General features: G+C 42.7%; 1 protein-coding gene across 2 annotated transcripts; it reads left to right on the top strand.

Moving 5' to 3' along the window:
* Window positions 1–594: 594 nt before the first annotated feature.
* si:ch211-10a23.2 (Galectin-related protein A-like) lies at window positions 595–18616 on the top strand. 2 transcript variants are annotated; one of them, XM_067990985.1, is made up of 4 exons: window positions 595–912; window positions 1661–1749; window positions 15213–15387; window positions 18168–18616. In XM_067990985.1, the coding sequence occupies exons 1-4, from the start codon at window positions 886–888 to the stop codon at window positions 18309–18311; spliced, it is 435 nt and encodes a 144-aa protein (XP_067847086.1). In that variant the 5' UTR covers window positions 595–885; the 3' UTR covers window positions 18312–18616. The 2 variants fall into 2 exon arrangements, with proteins under 2 accessions (XP_067847086.1, XP_067847087.1); XM_067990986.1 differs by lacking the exon at window positions 595–912 and adding an exon at window positions 1282–1476.
* Window positions 18617–20512: the final 1896 nt, after the last annotated feature.

Here is a 20512-nt window from a genome sequence, read left to right as displayed (position 1 = left end):
CAATGTTAGTTAGTGTCAATGAGGAGTAGAGAAAATATCCTAATAAATGCTGATCTTCCAACTTTAATAAAAAGTGAACTTGAAGACTCAGCCAACTATTGTTGGCGCCAGGTGTAGCCACATTTGCTGGGGATTCAGAGCTGTGAGACCCCTCGAAGCTTTGGATTGTCGAATCCTTATTGTATTTAATAATAAATGTTCCAGTAAACTCAGTCGTTAAGTGTATGGACATTAATATTGCGAGTGATTGTTCACAAAAGATAGTGAGCTGGAAGGGCAGTGAACGATGAGAGCGCAACAGTGCAGCTTATATCCATTCTGTTCAAGTGGCTTAGGAAATAACCGAAAATAACACTGCATTCTGTTTCGCATGTGAGGTCTGCGAAGAGAAAACATAATTCGCGACAAAATATCGCAAATTCAAAAATTACGAATTTTGAAGATTAACAACGTTTTTAATGCGCCCAAAATATTGGACCAGCATTTTTAAAAAAATTTGAGGCGGGTTTCCCCCCCTCCTCCTCCTCCACCCACCTCCTCCACCCTAGGAGCGTTGCAGAGTGGTTCATTTTTTTTTTGCAGCAATGTGTTTGGAGCGAGATTACTTTTATCTGCGCTAAAACGCAGGTTGCACGAGCAGGGGCGCCGTGCAAACAATGAACTCGTGGAATCCCCACCCTGCCGGGGTTGCCATGGCAAGCGGCGTGGCTGTTATTGTTTGTGGTCAAAGGGAGGATGGAGGCAGGCGCGGGCTGGGCGAGGGCGAGGGCGAGGGCGCGCGGCTCGGGCTCGGGCTCGCATGGAGATAAACCCATCGCCACTCAAAGAAACTTCTCCACTCACTGATCTGACCGGAACAACCTCGAACGCGTTTTGTTTTTTAAAATGGCGGATAATGACAACTCATCATCTGTAAGTCTTTAAAAAATAATTTTATTAATTTTTTTTTTAAAATGCAAATAGTTGAAATTGGTCATTTTTCTTTTAAAAAGTGGTAATTTTGACGCGATTATATTCTCCCCCCCCCCCACCACCCAACAACCTGATCATCTAAAGTGCGGTCGTACTTTTCGGTTACCTGGCTATTAAAGCGTGGAAAAATAAATAATCTTTGCGGATTACTGAATCCGTTCAAACGCTTGGCATTTAGCTGAGCTTTCGTGGCAGATTCAGGGATCACTGCTGCACTCGGGAACCTGGCTTAAGCCACTTCACTGTACTCTTCCAGCGAAACGTAATTTTCTGTCTGGTGTTGCTGCTTTTTAACACGTTGTAAACTTAGCACGTGTCCGACCATTTGTTTTCACTGCGAGACAAGTTTTGTGTGTTAGCTGCTGGCCGGAAAATTGGTTTGTGATCGAATATCGCGGTGAACTAAGATAACTCGGGCTTGTTCATCTGTGCTTGAAGGGTTTTGTCAGTTGGGGCAAAGTCCATTTCAATGGGAGATCTTAACCAGTTGTTGCTGTAAAGCGGGTATGTTTACCTTGTACACGTTGCAGGTTCCTTTTTAAGCGTAAAATTGTTTCTTTAAACAGGGTATATTGTAAACCTTGCGCATTACTAGTTTTATAGAACGCAATTAAAATGCATTGAAATATTGTTCAGTTTGATGTTGCTTTTCATATTTACATTGTCGGTTGCATTGTTAATTTTACAGGCTAAGCCCTTTGTCGGTGAGATCAAAAGTGGGTTGAAACCGTCGATGAAGATAAGCGTTATGGGGATGGTTCATTCACAGCCTAACAGGTAGAGCGAGCTGGGACACCTCTTCCACGCGCGACTTTGGATTCAGGGCTAATTCTCGTTAAAAGTCTCCTGCAGCTCAGCATTTTTGCATAAACAGCGCATCACTGTCCGTATCCCATACATTGATTGTTAATAGTTTCAGTTCAAGAAGGAGTAATGCTATTCTCGGCCTCTCGTCACATTTCCGTACAAACGAGTGGATATTTAGTTGCAAAAGGGTGGTTTAGACAACAAAGGTTTAACCAGTTAAAAATTAAACTTTTTGTTTTGTAAAACAGCGTAGTAAAGGAGCTGAGTAAATACGTTGTAAATAACAAATGAAACCTGTGTCATAGTTAGGGACCAGACACAATTGCGCTTTTTCCACAAAGTCTAAAGCATACTGTAAAGTGATGAAAACTGCAATACATTACACACACACACATCCTTTGGTCATTGTCTTGTGAAAATCATAATTTTAGTTGGCCTCTTAATGGGTTTGATCTTCAGTTCCAGCAGTTAATTTTTGAGCCAACCATTTATGTGGAGTGTCAACAGTTCAGTTCGCTATGAGTCCTAGAGTAACTGGACAGTAACGTTTACAGGACAACAAACTTTGAAGCATGTCAAAGGCCACTATTTAAAAAGCACGAACGTTCTACTTTTAAGAGTTTCCAATTTTGATGCCCACATTGTTTTAGCTCTTTAACGGAGAATGGTTGTCATTGTGTAGAGGAAAATAAGTCTTTTTAATTCCAAAGTTTTTTTGATATGAATTATACCATTGCAGAATGCATTAGTAAATACATTCAGAAATTGTGACATCATTTCAAACCAATTTACTAGGCCGACTCTGTTCAGTTTGCTTCCATTTCATGTCTCTTTTTGTTTGATTCCTTTTCTAAGGGCGACTCCCCTGCTAATTTGTCCTCTCTCTCTAGGCAGAAGTATCCTCACTCTTGCTCCCCATCCTGTCCTTATGGCAGTCAGAAATTCACCATAAGGGGAATCATTGGTCCTTTCAAGTTACCTCGGGGAGAGAGAGTATTTCCCTCCTCCCCTTCCCCAGAGTGTTCGATTACTTTCCAGGGTACAGTTACATGGGCACCGGGCAACCTCTGGTACCACACCCAAATGGCCATTCTTCATGTATAAGCCTAGAGAACGTGCGCAATGTATGGGAGGTGGGGGCAGAAACATCTTGTATTTCTGTAGCGCTCATGTGCAGAAAGAAATCTTGAAATGTTTAAATTAAGGATGAAAGAACACAGCGCCAAGCAGGATGGGGAAAAAAGAGCCAAAGATTGTATATCAAGGTTCCGCATCTCTTAACTTAACGTGAAGCAGCAGCTGGGAAGGTTGGCATGTGTGCATGCTGGCTGGAGCCAAAGATGATGGATTTGGTTTTACCAACATTAAGCTGGAGGAAATTTTAGCTCTTCTAGGACTTGATGTTGGACAGACAGTTGGACAGATTGGAGCAACAACCTTTGGATTGATGGGAGAAAGCGGAGAGGTAGAGCTGGGTGTCGTCAGCATGTGGAAGCTGACTTTATGCTTTCAGAAAATATTGCCAAGGAATAGCATACAAGGGACCAGTAATGGATCTCGAAGGTATACCAGAGGTGACCATGCTTGCAGAGGAGGAAAAGCTGTTAGAGGCAGTGTAGTGCGTACTAAGTGATGAGTATGGGCTGAGAGAGAGCATTGCGAGGAGTGACACTGAAGGAGGATGGAGTGGTCAATAGTATTGAGGAGATTGAAGAGGATAAGAGACAGTGAGCCAAAGTCACAGTCATACAGGATGTCATTTGTGACTTTGACAAATGCAGTCTCAGTGTTGTGGGCAGGGTTGCAGCCAGATTGGAGGATCTTGAACAAGGAGAGGTGGGAATGTCATTGAGAGGCAACCACATTGTGAGGCTTTATGTACAAGATAAGTGGGCTGAGAGGAAGTGGGAGAAGCTGGAGAGAACAGGATGGGTTGGGAAGATGGGGGAGTGGAGTTGTGGAGCATTCAGGAGAGGCAGTAGCTGGTTTGCAGACGTCATCAATGTTGGGCACAACAATATGAATTCCTTGCATTTTGAGTCTGAGGTGAGGATGGGATTATGGTGGAGGGTAGTCTGAGGAGGTGCTTTGTGATGAAAAAAAGGAGTTTGGAGTTGTTCCCGCTCTATTGATGACCCTGGAGTAGTATGTGGTTCTGACCAAGGAGAGGGAGCAACAGTGGAGCTTGAGGCACACCTAGATTTGGTGGTGTGCTTGCAGGTCATTCGATCACCAAGTGTATTCTGGCTATGAGGCTGCAAAGGTGGCTGTAGTATTAGGGAAAGGAGTGCATGAGGGAGACATCCCGGTATATGAGGAGGACGCGTCCATTGAAGCTGGAGGTGAGCGTTGCATAGGAGATTGACAGAGGTATGAATGCCATTGTGGGAGGCAGACCAGAGGAAGGGGGAGATTAGATTTAGAGGTTGTTTACAAGCGAGTTGGGGGGGTGAATTTCCAGGGTGGAAAGCGACAGGAAAGGGGTTTGAGTTGCGTAGGATATGAAAATGAGTAAGTGGCCAGGGAGGTAATAGAAACCTTGGAGGTCTTGAGGCTGCATGTGGTGACAAGATCAAAGGCATGGGCTGGGAGAAGAAATGTTGGGGGTGAGATTGAGGGAGGAAAGCAGTGCAAGGAAGTGGGGAAGTTAGTTCAGGTGGAGATTAAAGTCACTGAGGATGAGGAATTGCTCAATGCAGAGGTTGAGATTGGACAGGAGGGAGAAGATTTCAGTGAGGAAGGAGCCTAAAGGGATGGTAGATGAGGATCTGACTGGATAGATACGAGGGATAGTAGAAGGTGGTGTTCAATTGTGGAGAAAGAGCCAGAGGAATAGGAGGATATGAGAAGTTGAGATTCCAAGATGAGCGCTTTACTACTGCCAAGGTGGTTTGCCCAGGGCCTGCCCGAATGTGAAGGCAGGCAGACAGCTTGTTGAGGGAGATGGAATCACCAGCAGTGAGCCAGTTTTCACTCAGGCCCAGGTCATCTATGTGCTCCTCAAGATGGGGCCATGGATGGGGAGAGCCTTCTCCACAAGATAGCGAACATTTTGAAGGGCGGTGTGGAGAGGGAAGTGGTCGGAGGTTTGTTGGACGGATGATAAAGAGCAAGTGAGGGAGAGTGAGATGGGAGGAGCTTTAAAAGATTAACCCCAGAGGAGCGTGGCCGGTGGGAAATGCGTTGGGAGATGAGAATGAGACAGTTGGGTGACCACTGGAGCAAAGGTCGATGGTGTATGCCAATTTGAGTAAGACAGGATTCCCAGATTGAGGCACAGAGAGATTCTGAACCAGTCCAGTAGGAACAAGAACCTAAGGTGGCAGAGGGGCTGGAATTTTAGGGAGGTGTAATAGTGAGTAGGGCTGGAACAATTAGTTAGGGTGGAGAAGGAGAAGAGGACCGGAAAGACATACATGCTAAGGATCCAATATCCACATACATGCATATTCAACAAAGGTCACTAGATAGGGATCAGAAGCAGGAGCCAAATTAGCTTACCTCAACCATTTAGCTGAGATAAACTAACTCAGTGCAAATAGGTATCACATCTGGGACCTTCTTGGTCTTTATGGCACAGCTACTCACTGGATAAATTCACTGAGCTACTGGGGGAGCCACTTTAAATATCCATTCGTGCTACAGGAGACAATTTCACAAACTGGACTTGGAGATAATTGGGGAGTAACGAGATAATTTTGCCCTTCGCCGACCAAGTCAGCAAAAGAAAAATTCTTAACAAGTGAATGGAATTTAAGGATTCCAGTGTGCAACAAGGCAGCTAATACTACAGTAGAAAATTAATCCCAATTAACAAATTTGGGAATGGAATGCTTCTTGCTGGGGGGAAGGAGGGTAAGGGAACAGGAGGAAATAGTACAGATTTCCTTATCTCAGTTGCACTATGACGAACAGGCGATGAAAAAAGAAAAAAAATCAAAGAGGAGAACAGAGTTCACATATGAGGTTGGAGTTCTTGGCACAGGAAGAATTAGCATTCCCCATTCTTTAGTAAACATGCCATGTAAACCGAGGTTTACTTTCTCATGGCCCTGGGGAGGAGGGTAGTTCATAGCAAGAAAGCACAACATTCCCAAGGCTTGATCACTAACTATTTAAGTACTGGTGATTCATCTTTAGTCAATAATATATGAATCCTGTTTTTCTCCTCCTTCCCAATTTTCAATTATGCTATTTTACAACAGCAACACAAGTTCTCACTAACTACAGCTTAATACAAAATGTACCGAAATATTACAGAAAAGAGCTACATTTATCCTTGAGCCAGTTCTGCATCATTCATAACAAGCACAAAAATTTTGTCTTTTATCAATGTTGTGCAAAATAGTGGCCATGACTGGGTTTGATTTACATTGAACAAAAATAAAAGAGTTCCTCATGCTGAAATATAGTTTATTTTGTATATTATGCCTTGATTTATTGAAGTTCTCACAAAAAACATACAGTGAAGGCAATGGAAAGGAATAGGACTTAAGCAAACATATGCAATTCCCTAAATTGACGGTTCCCAATTTTGGATTTGTTAGTGAGCTGGAAGGAGCAACACTTTTTGTTGTAGTATGACATTGGGTAATTTTGACTTTGTGCGACAGTGTAATACGGGTGATAGCAAATCGGCAGCCCGTTTTACATTCCTGATTTTTATTTCCATTGATCTTCATGTAAATGGGTTGCTGATTCGCTATCACCGGTTTTACACTATCGCACAAAGTCAAAATTACCCACATGGTCTTCCAGCAGGGCTGGCTTAATAGCGATCAGCAGTGGGAGCTCTGGCCGATTTCCTCTCCCTAACCTGGGATACTGAGGCTTATTGTAGTGGCATTAACACTGCCCTGGCTAAGTTCAGCTAACTAAGTTCAGCACAGATGAGGATTTCCTTGGTTTTTATGGCTCTCAGCTCACTGGATAAAAGCACTGAGCCAGTGGGGGGAGTGATTCTCATTAACTTCAGTAAGAAAATGAAGTAATGAGTTTTCGAAGTTTAGTTCTGGCTCCAAGGCAGTTGATGTTGAACTGAAGCCAGTGTATTCACCCCTAGGTCAAAACAGCTACACAGAAGAAGAAACAAACAGCTGATTCTGGTCAGATGAAACTGTAATGTCTTTCAGCATTTTCTGTCCCATCCCCAGCTCAACCTCAGTCCTCAGTTACACCCTAAACATCCCAGGAAATTGAGGTATCACACATTCTTCCCTCCTCGGGACTAGTGCAGTAATGAACTCTACCCCACCCAAACAGGGACAAATGAAGTTTTAAAAAAAACCTTAAAGTGCAGCATTTCCCACATTTTTTTTATTACCATATACTTTGGTAGACCAGGTTTGTATTCCCTTGAGTATAGAATATTAAGGGGTGATCTAAGGGGTGTTTAAGATGATTAAAGGATTTGATAGGGTAGGTAGAGAGAAACAATTTCTTTTGGTTGGGGTGTCCAGAACAAGGGGGCATAACCTTAAAATTAGAGCTAGGCCATTCGGGGTAATGTCAGGAAGCACTTCTTCACATAAAGGGTAGTGGAAATCTGGAACCATCTCCTCCAAAAAGCTGTTGAGGCTAGGTTAATTGAAAATTTCAAAACTGAGATTGAAAGATTTTTGCTAGACAAGGGTATTACGGGATATGGAACCAAGGTAGGTAAATGGAGTTAAGATACAGATCTGCCATGATCTAATTGAATGGCGGAACAGGTTCGAGGGGCTGAGGAGCCTACTTCTGTTCCTATGCTCATAGACTTCTGTTTGTATTTTAGTCATCTCCCAGTCCCACAACATTTTCTAGTATAGGACGGACAGACAAACAAGTGACCTGTTCCCCAGAATGTGCCATTTTAGTAGGGTCATGTGAGAATGTATATGACTGCGTGTGAGCCCGGTTTTCAATTGCCTCACATTTTACATCAAATCCTGGCAGCCCCGCCGAGATTGGGAATTCATTACGCTGGGAATTACATGTATGGACTCAATTCACACAACCCCCGGGATATACCAACATACTGTGCCAGTGAACAATCTGCTACAGTGGCAGTTTTTGACTCATCTACATAGCCAACAGTTAGACTTTATGGTCCATAACCATTGTTTTTTAACAACAGAAATCTGCAGGACAAATCACCCTTTATTATGAACTTGAATGTTGCGTTTTGTGCCTTTGTCTTTATGAAAATAACCTGCAGAAAATTACATACGCTGTTTTTTTCTACAAAAGGATATAAATTTTATGGGGGGAATGTGGCAAATTTTAAAAATACTTCAAACATTAAGCAAAATGCAGAGCAGGCATTAGCGTGAGGCCAGCTGAGATTGGTTACTCTGTTAGAGGTCTCTAAGCGCTGCAGAATTTTTCTAAACGTCCTCCATCATCCAGTTGCAGTTCCGCTGCAGGATTCAGGCCAGCCTCAGCGGAATGTCTTCCACCCATAAATGCCCTTTATAAATGAGACTGGATGAAGCATTTAGTGGTGGCAGGGGGAAATACCCCTTGAGCAGAACTGGGATATTTAAAGTTGAGATGTCTGGATATTAGTAATTCATTGACCTCAAAATGCTGCAATTTCTGAAGAATAAAAACGTGAGGAGGCGGATCCTCATCTAAAAATATACGCTGAGTGAATCAACAGTGGAATTATCTTGTAACAGTGTGGCACTAATTGTTCCAGCATGTAGCAATCCTTCCATTTTGGAGCACAGTACTTAGTTGTAATGGAGACTCCTGCCAACTCCCTTATGCATCACCCAAAACTTTCTTTTCTGTTCACCCCCTGCTTCTTCGTGTTTTAAAAAAATCTAGTGACCTAGTAATTTCCTATTTTTTCAGCTTAAACTACATCCTTTGGAGCTGACCTGAACAACCCAGTTACAATAATCAAAGGATTTCTGAATGTAATGGATGTTCAGTTTACCATTCAGAGAGTGGATTGTAGAAGTTAAGCATTCACTCTACTTCTAGAGTAGGTATATATTAGGATAACTTGAGGCCCCCGGGCGGATGTAAAAGATCCCACGGCACTACCTGAAGAGCAGGGGAGTTCTGCTAGTGTCCTGGCCAACATTTATCCGTCAACCAATGCCACCAAAAACAGATTAATTGGTCATTTATCTAATTTGCTATGCATAAATTGGCTGTTTGCCTACATAACAGTTACTACATTGGTTATGAAGCACCTTGGGGTATCCTGAGGACATGAAAGGCGCTACAACAAGTTCTTTCTTTCTTACTTTATACAACATACAAATTAGATTTTAATATTCAGCATACATTTCTAGAAGGGCGTGTTTTTTAATGCATGAAAACCCATCTCAGATCACTGCCCGTGTCAGAGGATCAGGCCAATATTGAATTCTCCACCTTCTTCATTGTCTTGTGTTCATCATTTTTAGGTGAGGTGGAGAAGATACTGACATCTCTGCATAAATTTCACAAACAATTGTGGTAAAATCAAAGATCTTCCCATCTGCTATATCAGCAGCAAGAAGGTGGCAAGGCATTCAGTTCCGTGCCAGCAGCAAGGAATGCAAGTTCAATTCTCGCAGCGCTAAGCTTCCGACCTTAGCCACCTGTGGGGTGCAAAAAAAAGAAAGAAAGATAAAAGGAGACTGCCCACACCTTGTCCTGCACTAAGTTCCAATGGTCCGTCACCCCTGTCCTTACTGACCTACACTAGTTTTCTATTCCCCACCCCCCACTGAATCTAAAATCCACACCCTAATCTATATATTTCTCCATTACCTCCCTCCATCTTACTCAGCGACCTTCATTAACCTTAATTGCCCTCTGACTTTGGTCTTCTGTGCATCCCTTCCTCCTCTGCTCTACTTTTGGTGCCAGGAACTTCAGTTTTCTCAGCCCTACTCTTGGGAACTCCCCAAAAATCCAATGTTTTTGTACTTCTCTTTTCATCTTCAGAAGTCTCCTGAAGATCTATCTCTTCAACCAAGCCTTTGGTCACCTCTCTCTTACCTCTCAGAGGCTTGGTATCAGTTCCTTTCTTCCTCTGAAGCACCTTAGGATGTTTTATCTACATTGAAGATGCTATATGAATGTAAGTTATTGTTGCTTTTGATAATGTGAAAGAGAGACGTCTATTGTGCGCCTCTTAGTAGCCAGCTCAGAATGGCATTGCCGGACGGCTAGGTGTAGGTCACTCACCTTCCGCCTTGGCCACAGGAGGCAAGTGGCCAGGGTTGAAATGAGAGGGATTCATTGCACAAAACACAAAAATTTGGTGATGTCTTCCTCTGCATTGGTTTCAACTAATTCGTAAATGTTTTTTTTTTATTCGTTCATGGGATGTGGGCGTCGCTGGCGAGGCCGGCATTTATTGCCCATCCCTAATTGCCCTTGAAAAGGTGGTGGTGAGCCGCCTTCTTGAACTGTTGCAGTCCGTGTGGTGACGGTTCTCCCACAGTGCTGTTAGGAAGGGAGTTCCAGGATTTTGACCCAGCAACGATGAAGGAACGGCGATATATTTCCAAGTTGGGATGGTGTGTGACTTGGAGGGGAACATGCAGGTGGTGGTGTTCCCATGTGCCTGCTGCCCTTGTCCTTCTAGGTGGTAGAGGTCGCGGGTTTGGGAGGTGCTGTCGAAGAAGCCTTGGCGAGTTGCTGCAGTGCATCCTGTGGATGGTACACACTGCAGCCACTGTGCACCGGTGGTGAAGGGAGTGAATGTTTAGGGTGGTGGATGGGGTGCCAATCAAGCGGGCTGCTTTTTCTTGGATGGTGACGAGCTTCTTGAGTGTTGTTGGAGCTGCATTCATCCAAGCAAGTGGAGAGTATTCCATCACACTCCTGACTTGTGCCTTGTAGATGGTGGAAAGGCTTTGGGGAGGCAGGAGGTGAGTCACTCGCCGCAGAATACCCAGCCTCTGACCTGCTCTCGTAGCCACAGTACTTATATGGCTGGTCCAGTTAAGTTTCTGGTCAATGGTGACCCCCAGGATGTTGATGGTGGGAGATTCGGCGATGGTAATGTGTTGTTTATAAACAAGTTTATGAATTCACTAAGACTGACAACGTGTCTATGAATCACTTAAAACTCACGCATCGAGGAAAATATTAAAATACATATAACTTTCAGACCTTTCTGCCACACTATAGGTGTCACAGTGACCCTATGCATATTTGTGTCACACTTTATATTCAAAAAAAGCCAATCTGACTTCTAGTTCATCCGAGGACCTGCTTAAGAGCAATTAGTTTCTTACTGATCTCAGGAAGGTACGCAACTAGTCCTGGTGTCCTTAAAGTAACACACAGCCCAGCTTCAGCAGCAGAATAATTCATTATGTTTCATAAACTAAGATAATACTCCTGTCTTTATAAAACAGCAGATTCACTGATTTACTGTGAGCAGCACCATGGGAGATGCACTAGTATGTATAAAAGTTTTGAGATAAGTCTGTTACACATTAAATTTTCTGTGCCATGTTGGGAATACAATAGAAAGAAAAGCAGTCATTTCCCGTTGGTTTCAGAGAAGCTTCCCCAGCAACAGAGAATATGTTCTAATGGTCCTCATTTACAGCAAGAAGACCGTGTGTCCTTAAATGGATGATGTATCATGTAACACAGCTCCCCATTAGAAGCAAAATAATGCATTGGCCCCAAAAACCTACAGTGTTTTTGAGGCATCTGGGGTGGCCGTAACAGGACCCTGTGGCTGAGCATCTACCTCATTAGAGCTGGAAGTGGAACTGGCAGGATGACATCACCTGTTGGAATTCCCGCCAGTTCCACCTCCGCTGCTTCCGAAGTACGTTTTGTGTCTGCATGAAACAGGGATGCAGCACTGTCAGGAGGGCATAGTGGGATCCACCAGATACTGATAGACTGTTCTAAGAAATCCGGCCTCCCTGGAAAAGGGTCCCGTTTTTTTCCCCTTCCTTTTGAAACCAGTTGCTTTGTTTTCAGTTGCTAATACTGTAATGTCTGCCACGCCCCCCCCCCCCCCCCCCCACACACAGCGGGCACCCCAGCTGTGCTGATATCGGCACAGGCATCCACACGGTATGTAAGTTGTATTTCAGGCATTCTGATGAGGTCAAACACATAACTGAGTGGCACTAAAGAAGCCCTACTCCGCCATTGTTACATCGGCAGAACAAAGTCGAGGATTTTCAGCTCCATTGTATGTAACATGGCATCATGCTATTGCCTTATAAATAGCGTAGGCTTTGAGTTATTGTGAGCAACACCATAGGACATTTGCTAATAAATATATACATGCTACATTAAAAAACACAGACAAAAGCTAATCTTGTAGATTCACCTCTATTCGAAATTGATTGTCCCTATCTCTGGCTTTCTCCAGGGCTGCATTCAAACATGCAATAAAATCAGAATCATAGGTTTATTTAGAGCAGAGTGCCATCACCTTTGGTACTTTTTTTCAGTTCCAGAACAGACTAATCAGATGAGATTGTCTACCCTAAGCAGATTAGAAGAGTCCTATATATATTAGAATATACAATTAAAAATCTCACAAACAACACACGTCACACTTAAAGTGCCTTAGTACAAAAAAGTCACACATTTTTGATTGACTCAAAAAACCAAGTTATCTCTGTGATATAGGTGCTTCCACACCTACCCTACCATATACCCCTACAAATTACATCCATAATGCAATATTCAAGCATTCTGAAGAAACAGATACAAGTTTACTAACACAGTTCTCATTACATTTTGCTAGTCATTCACCAACTTTTATCTCCAAAGACCTTCCCTTTTTTAACAGCCTTGGCCTAGCCTTCAGTTCCATTCCTAGAGCTTCTATTCTTCTTATTGCCCTTCACTATAATGGCAACTTTTACTCATTAATGTTGCTCTTATGATCTGCCTACAAGCATGATCATTCTCTTCCCTGCTCATTGGGGTGCTCAACCAATTTGACCCTTTTGTGCATGTGCACCCCTCACTGCCACAGAGCAGCGTGAGCGGACTCTCACCACCTACACTCTCCATGAACCATGTCACAGGAAGTCAACTAGGGTGAAATGAATTTGGGCAGCTCGGAACTGAAGAGTAACTCATGATACAGCAAAAAGTGCAAATTATCAACTGCAAAAACTCTGTACTGTTTGACTAACTGGCATCCTCTGAGAAGCCAAATGAGCAGTTGATGTGGGAAATGGAAAAATTTAGTGCTGTAGCGGGGGAGTGCTGTTTTGAGGTTGGGATTAAAGCGTTCTCATCAAGGTCGACTGGATGTTGATTTAGGCTGTCTAAAATAGACAAGCATTGTATTCCATAATGTAGTCTACGTCTCCTAATTCAAAGCTGCTTTATTCAAGTAGTGAAGTTGAATCAAAATTTTGCAGAAAATGCCTCCCATTGAAATTTTGTTGCTTAATTCTTACCTTTTAATTCAAGTTATTTATTAGTTTGAATTCAAATTCCCACCTCGATTGGGTTCTTATCAGTGAAATGTGGTTTCAACCGATGGTCAACATCAGGTGCCCAGCCATGGGAACCCTCTCCCACTTGAATGCAGAGCGTCATCGAATGGATTGAGAACATGGCTAGCTAGAAGTACAAGCTCTTTACCGTTGAGGAAAAATCCAAGTTCATTAAATATGTGGAGGAGAACCCTGGAGAAATTCAGAAAGTTGTGGCACAAAAATTTAACATCCCTCCCACCACCATTTTCATTTACCTTAAAAACAAGGAATTGCTGCTAGTTACTAGCAGAATTTTTTCAGCCAAAGAAGGAGCGTACACACTTCGGCTTGCCTCTACGTCAAATCAGCTTCACTGAATTGGTTCTAGCCGGCCAGAGCAGCTGACCTAGTCTTCCTAGAAAAGGCAAATGAGTTTGTCAAAGAATTCGGATCAGACCCAGTTTCTGTATCACAAAACAGCAACTTCAAAAACTTCAATGCATTCAACTCCGGTGGGGGAGAGGCCAGCAGCAGTCCCACATACAGCTACAGGGGGTGGAGCCAGCCCCCACGACAACCATGACATCCAATTAGGTGCGAAAATTGAGGAAGTGGTTGACAACCAAGCCAGGTGTCCTGATGGAACCTTTCTCTGCCCTACATAAAATAGACAATTTTGTGGACAAGTGCGCTGTCAGCAGAAAGCATACCCAATCCTCGAGTATTTCACAAATGCCTGAACCTGCGCAGCTTGTACAGTGCTCAAGTTTCCATTGTTTGCATTGATGTTTTATGGCATTGTCCTGTAGTGTTTTGGCATGCTGTTTCATTAAAATTGCTTAATTTGTACATCATTTAATTTTTTTTGGAGTAAAAAATGGTTTTGAATTAAGAGGAGTAGACTGTGGCGACATCTCACACCTTGGTGAGCATATATATATGTATATATATATATATATATATATACACACACATACAAAAATGATGATGGTACCCTGTAGGTGCATATTTAATAACGTCCTTGATGCTTACCTAACTGGCCAGTCTCAAAAAAAGGAGAATTTCTTGGTGTAAAAATGGATTCTATACACTTAAGAGTTTCCAGTGCTGCTAAATTGCAGTCTGTGTTTTACATTAAGGAGTCTTTATTGGTTAACAAATGTTCATTATAGTAATTCAATAGCAGTGTCAATTCACTTTAACAGCCACCTGCTCACATATTGGGAACGTGTAAGGTACAATGGAATACTTCAATTAAACAACCATTGACCCATTCAGGATACACCCTCATGCGTGCACTAACAGTATGAGTTATTGTCAGTTGGTAGCTGAAACCCAGTTACCCTGCACTGGAATTGGTTTTATCCTGATCACAGCTTCCACCCATTGTAAAGTTTTAGCAATCTCCCATTATTTTCAAATTGAAATTTTCATCCATTTTGGTTCTAAAGTCACACTATTAGAACACGTCAACATCCAGCTGATGTTTTCATAGAATCGCAAAATATTACATGATAGAAACGGGCCATTTTTGGTTTTATTCTTTAGCACCGTGACTGCAGCAGAGCCCCAGCTGCCTTGATCCCACAGTATTAAATGTTGTGTGGTACTAAAGCACACAGACTAGGAAGATCCCAAGTTCCATCCTTGATTATGCAGGGTTGACTGATCACAGTGGGTTGCTGCAATTAGCCTGACATGCCCTGCGCTAGAGAACAAGACAATTGGTCAGGATTTTCACTATCAGCAATAGCAGTTGAAAATGTATCTGCCAGGATTGGGTTGGGTTGTGGTATATCACAGTTGAATATCCTGCCGACATCACTGTCATGACTTGCAAGAGTAATGGCCGCTTAGGTGAGGTACCTCAGAATTGATGCCATTTGCGGGCCAGTAATCTAGCATGGGTTGCTGCTTAAGGATAGTCGTAAAAAGAGAAAGTGAGTAGAAAACAAGACCGACTTTTCAAATGTGACCTTTTTTTGTGATCACTTGTGGTGACTAATGCTTGCATTTGCGATTATCCAACAGCTTTATACTAAGTCTCACCAGCAACTCTTTGGATCCAGAGACGGATGTAGGCCTTGAAGTAACTGTTAGCTTCCGGGATCGCTCAGTTGTACGAAACGCCAAAGTTTCAGGCAAATGGGGAAAAGAAGAGAAAAACATTCCTTATTTCCCTTTCACACCTATGCAGCACTTCAAGGTAAGTGTCAACATTCCTCAAGTAAAACTACATAAAAATTGTGCCATCGTTAGGTAGTATCCTAATGAAATATGTGGAAGACAAGACAATGTTGGAATGCTATTCATTTCAGAGTGAATGGGCAGAAAACCACAAGCTGGCAAGTTCAGAAGTGGAATTTTTACTCTTTGTATCTAGGCAAATGTATAAATATAATTTAGCACAAGAACAGCAACAGTTCCTTTCTACCAACTCTATGAATAATAAGAAGGTTCACTCGGTTAATCCCGGGGATGAGGGGGCGGACATATGAGGAGAGGTTGAGTAGATTGGGACTCCACTCATTGGAGTTCAGAAGAATGAGAGGCGATCTTATTGAAACATATAAGATTGTGAAGGGGCTTGATCGGGTGGATGCGGTAAGGATGTTCCCAAGGATGGGTGAAACTAGAACGAGGGGGCATAATCTTAGAATAAGGGGCTGCTCTTTCAAAACTGAGATGAGGAGAAACTTCTTCACTCAGAGGGTAGTAGGTCTGTGGAATTTGCTGCCCCAGGAAGCTGTGGAAGCTACATCATTAAATAAATTTAAAACAGAAATAGACAGTTTCCTAGAAGTAAAGGGAATTAGGGGTTACGGGGAGCGGGCAGGAAATTGGACATGAATTTAGATTTGAGGTTAGGATCAGATCAGCCATGATCTTATTGAATGGCGGAGCAGGCTCGAGGGGCCGATTGGCCTACTCCTGCTCCTATTTCTTATGTTCTTATAAGGAAAATAATTTCTTGGTGGTGCTGTAAGTTCAGAATCTTTGATCCCTCTGTTTTGGAATCCTCCCAAACAAGTTCATGCAGTGAACAGCTGAGACATGTTCAGGCTCAATCCTTCATCTGTGCTGAGGTAACTGATCTCAGCCAGAGTAGCAGTGAGAGCACAACAACTGGCATCCGTGCCCTTGGATTAATGATGAGGAAAAAACAAATGGCCACACCTGATTGGGATTTCTCTTTCTCTGCTGGAAGTTGGTTGGTGTTGAGGGCTTAACACTAGCCTTTAAACTCTGGGACCTGGGTTTGATTCCAGTCCAGACCGATGGGGATCAAAGTCTTCTCTGCTTGGAAAAAGAGCAGGGGTGTGTGACTAATTGGATAGTGCTTTCAAAGAGCCAGCACAGGCACGGTGGGCTGAATTGGCTCCTTCTGTGTTATATGATTCTATGAAGTGAACGTGGAGGTTAGTTGAGGCCAACACTGATTAGATCACAATTGGAGTACACTGTGCATTTAAATATATATAAATTATTGTAACTATAAATGTTTGAGGTATTTGAAATATACGTGAATATGTCTGGGATGACAAAGGAGAAAAGTTGCGTGTAATTAGAGACCAAACACACATGCTTGGTCTTTATGGTAGTCAGATTGGTCCATGTTAATGACATGCTGTTAGTCATGTGGTCGGTACGAAATAATCCAATCAGCAAGAGTAACATAAAAACAAAGAATTCAGACTGAATTTAATTCCACAGATGGTTCAAATCTTCGGACTCTCTCCAAAAATCTACACCTCTCTACATAACGGACTTCAATATTTTGAATTCAGTTCATTTTCTGGTAAAATGCAGTACCTTTGCAAGCACAAAAAGCACCAGAGCCTGCCATTAACTTCAGAATGAATGCCATGGTCCACTTCATTACCCTTCTACCTGCGTCTCACCATGAAACCATGCTGTCAGACATTAGTGAAGGGGGAAAACATAGGATTGAATGATTGTTCTGTGCACAATTGTAAGTAGTTGGCAGTGCAATGAAAGCTGTAACTCCAGCTTTGGGTTCCAACGCTTTGATAAACAACAGTGAATGTTTTACTTTGCAACTTGGTGCCAGATATCAATGATCATATATGACACACACATTATGTTTTGCTGCTTTGATTTTGTTCATTGAACCAAGACATCTGCTCATTAGCGCTCAGTTCCTGAAGTCTGTTGATCTGCATTCACTGGTGATGCATTTTGGAAGGAATAACAAGGAGAGGCAATATAAACAAAATGGTACAATTTTAATGGGGGTGCAGGAACAGAGAGACCTGGGGGTGTACGTACACAAATCTTTGAAGGTGGCAGGACAAGTTGAGAAGGCTGTTAAAAAAGCATTGGCTTTGTAAATAGAGGCAGAGAGTACAAAAGCAAGGAAGTTATGCTAAACCTTTATAAATCATTGGTTAGGCCTCAGCTGGAGTATTGTGTCCAATTCTAGGCACCACACTCTAGAAGGATGCAAAGGCCTTGGGGAGGGCACAGTGGAGACTTAGTAGGGTACCAGAGATGAGGGACGTCAGTTATGTGGAGAGAAGCTGGGATTGTTCTCTTTAGAGCAGAGACAGTTAAGAGGAGATTTGATAGAGTTCAAAGTCATGAACAGTTCCGATAGAGTAAATAAGGAGAAACTGTTTCCAGTGGCAGAAGGGTCAGTAACCAGAGGACACAGATTTAAGATAATTGGCAGAAGAACTAGAGGGGAGATTGGGAGACTTTTTATGCAGCGAGGTGTTATGATCTGGATGCCCTGCCTGAAAGGGTGGTAGAAGCAGATTTAATAGTAACTTTCAAAAGGGAATTAGATAAATACTTGAAAAGGAAACATTTGCAGGGCTATGGAGAATGAGCAGGGGAATGGGACTAATTGGATAACTGTTTCAAAGAGCCAGCACAGGCACAATGGTCTGAATGGCCTCTGTCTGTGCTATATGATTCCATGATTGTACAATTTGTGACATATTTTAAAATATTTGATTTCAGATGGAAATCCTATGCGAACACCAGCAGTTTCGGGTCCAGGTCGATGGACAGCAGCTATTTGATTTTACATATCGCGTCCAGCAACTACAAAAACTAACTGCTTTAAAAATTATAGGTGACATTCGACTGACAAAGGTAGTTTGATCTTTGTAATAATAGACACAAATTAAGAAGCAGATGGTTTCCCCAGTTTTTATAACTTGATAAGATTTTTTTTTGAAGTCTGCAGACTCTCTGATCCTGTACCAACTGGCCTTCCGAGCAGCAGCATAATTTTCAGCAAACATGTTGGAAAAATGTACTTTTTAAAAAAAATTACCAGGATTTGTGCAAGATAGCTGTGTGCACTCAAGTTTTTCAAAAATCGGATTTGACTTTCAAATTGAACAAATTGGACCAAGTTAAGAGCTCTTTTTCCATTCAGTAATTAAATATTTCTGATGTTCCAAGATCCGTCTGCATTTGCTTTTAATTGTTCACATCACACTGCTCCACACTGCCTGCGAACAATCAGCTTTTCCATTGCATTAATAATGGTTTTCTTAGTCTAAGTATTTGGAGTATATCAGAGAAGGATTCCATGTACAATAAAGGACATACAGTTCCCGTCACTTACACAGTCCGGTTTATCACGGACAGCTGCCTATATCAGGCCAATGGCGCTAACTATGTGACATTATTGTACCATAGGCGTCATTTCCAAGGCGCCGCTTAAAATATATTAAGTGGGCTGGCTATTTCAGACAGTTCAAGCAGCGGTTCGCGCCTCATGATTACATGTCATTAATTCCTAAACCACCGCCGCCCCCCCCCCCAGAACTCCTTCCACTGCTGTGAACCCTTCTTGCCGGCTACAGAGCAGGTCACATTCCGAGTCCAGTTTTAAACTTTTGAAAGAGGTTTTTTCTCATTGGGGTTAAGTATGATCGAACTTAAAAATAATAAATTGAGGTGACACCTTCCGACTGCTTTTTAAGATGAGAGCACACACCTGACCAGTTTAACTCACCCACCTACGGACACCTAACGGATCCTGGGCTTTAATCTTTAAAGTTGACTGATTCATCGGTCGTCAGTGCGAGCGTCTGAATCATCCTCTGAATGTGCTGAACAGAATTATCCTGCGTTCTTTGATGCCTCCACTACTTCACACCATCATTTATTTGTAGCACTGGCCCCCGCGTAAAACGGGCAAATATTGTTGGCACGAACGCGCCCGCTATAAACGGTGGGGACTGTACAGTTACTAACATAGCACCTTACCGACAATACGTGTGCAACTCCCCGTTAACATGTCAGAAAAAAAAGCCAGCTGAACTGTAAAATCAATGTCAAAATATTCTACGGTTTTACATGGATTAGAAGCAGCACTTTTTTCTGCATAGTCCAGCAGACTTATGCAGCACCACAGCACTTTTACATCAACATATTCAACTACCCTCCCCTGGACAACTTTGTGTCAGGTAAAAAAAAACTCAATATACACAGTCAATATAAAGAGACAGATAATCTAAAAGTATCAGTGTTTCAAACTCTGATATCTAGTCATGCTTATAAACAGAATGTGGCACAGACAGCGGCTTGTGCATCAACAAGCAGCAAACACATCAACTTGCATTGAAATAGCGCCTTTAATGCAGAAAAACATCCCAAATGTGCAGCTTCATAAAAGCACAATCAGACAAAAATAGACACCGAGCCAAAAAAAGATGTGGGGGGGGGTGGGGTTGACAAAATAAGAGTCTTAAAGACATAGAGGGAAGTGGAGAGGTTTAGGTCCAAAGCATAGGGCCTAGACGGCTGATGGTATGGCCGCCAATGGTGGTATGAATGGAGGGGAAATGCAGAGTTCTCGGTGGGGAGGTTGTAGAGATAGGGAGGAGCGAGGCCATGAAGGGATTTAAACAAGACAATTGTAAATTTGAGGTGTTGGAGGACCAGGAGCCAACCTAGGTCAGCGAGGCCAAGGGGTAATGGGTGAACGTGACTTGGTGGTGGATATGATACAGGCAACAGAGTTTTGGGTGAGCTGAACTTTATATAGAGGATGGGAAGCTGTTCAGGAGAGCATGGGAACAGTTCAATCTGGAGGTAACAAAGAAATGGATGAGGGTTTCGGTAGCAGATGAGCTGAGGCAAGGGCAGTCTGTGTTACTGAGGTGGAAGTAAGCGATCTTTGTGATCAAGAGAATATGAGCTGGGAATCTCAGCTCGGTATCGTATAGGACACCAAGGTTACAAACAGTCTTGCTCAATCCGAGACAGTGACCAGGGAGGGGAATGGTATCAGTGGCGAGGGTACAGCGTTTGTGATGGGGATCAAAGAAGATGGATTCCATCTTCCC

Source organism: Heptranchias perlo, chromosome 10 (genome assembly GCF_035084215.1).
Source record: "Heptranchias perlo isolate sHepPer1 chromosome 10, sHepPer1.hap1, whole genome shotgun sequence".
In the NCBI taxonomy this organism is placed as follows: Eukaryota; Metazoa; Chordata; class Chondrichthyes; order Hexanchiformes; family Hexanchidae; genus Heptranchias; species Heptranchias perlo.
Note: the sequence above shows the minus strand (reverse complement) of the source record. Positions and strands in the feature narration are given on the sequence as shown.

Bases quoted from the DNA above. Each gene is read 5' to 3' on its own strand.
- si:ch211-10a23.2 (XM_067990985.1), top strand. From the start codon at position 886: ATGGCGGATAATGACAACTCATCATCT. The intron at 1,750-15,212 runs GTAGAGCGAGCT...ATTATCCAACAG, and splicing joins GTTCATTCACAGCCTAACAG to CTTTATACTAAGTCTCACCA. The intron at 15,388-18,167 runs GTAAGTGTCAAC...ATTTGATTTCAG, and splicing joins CACCTATGCAGCACTTCAAG to ATGGAAATCCTATGCGAACA.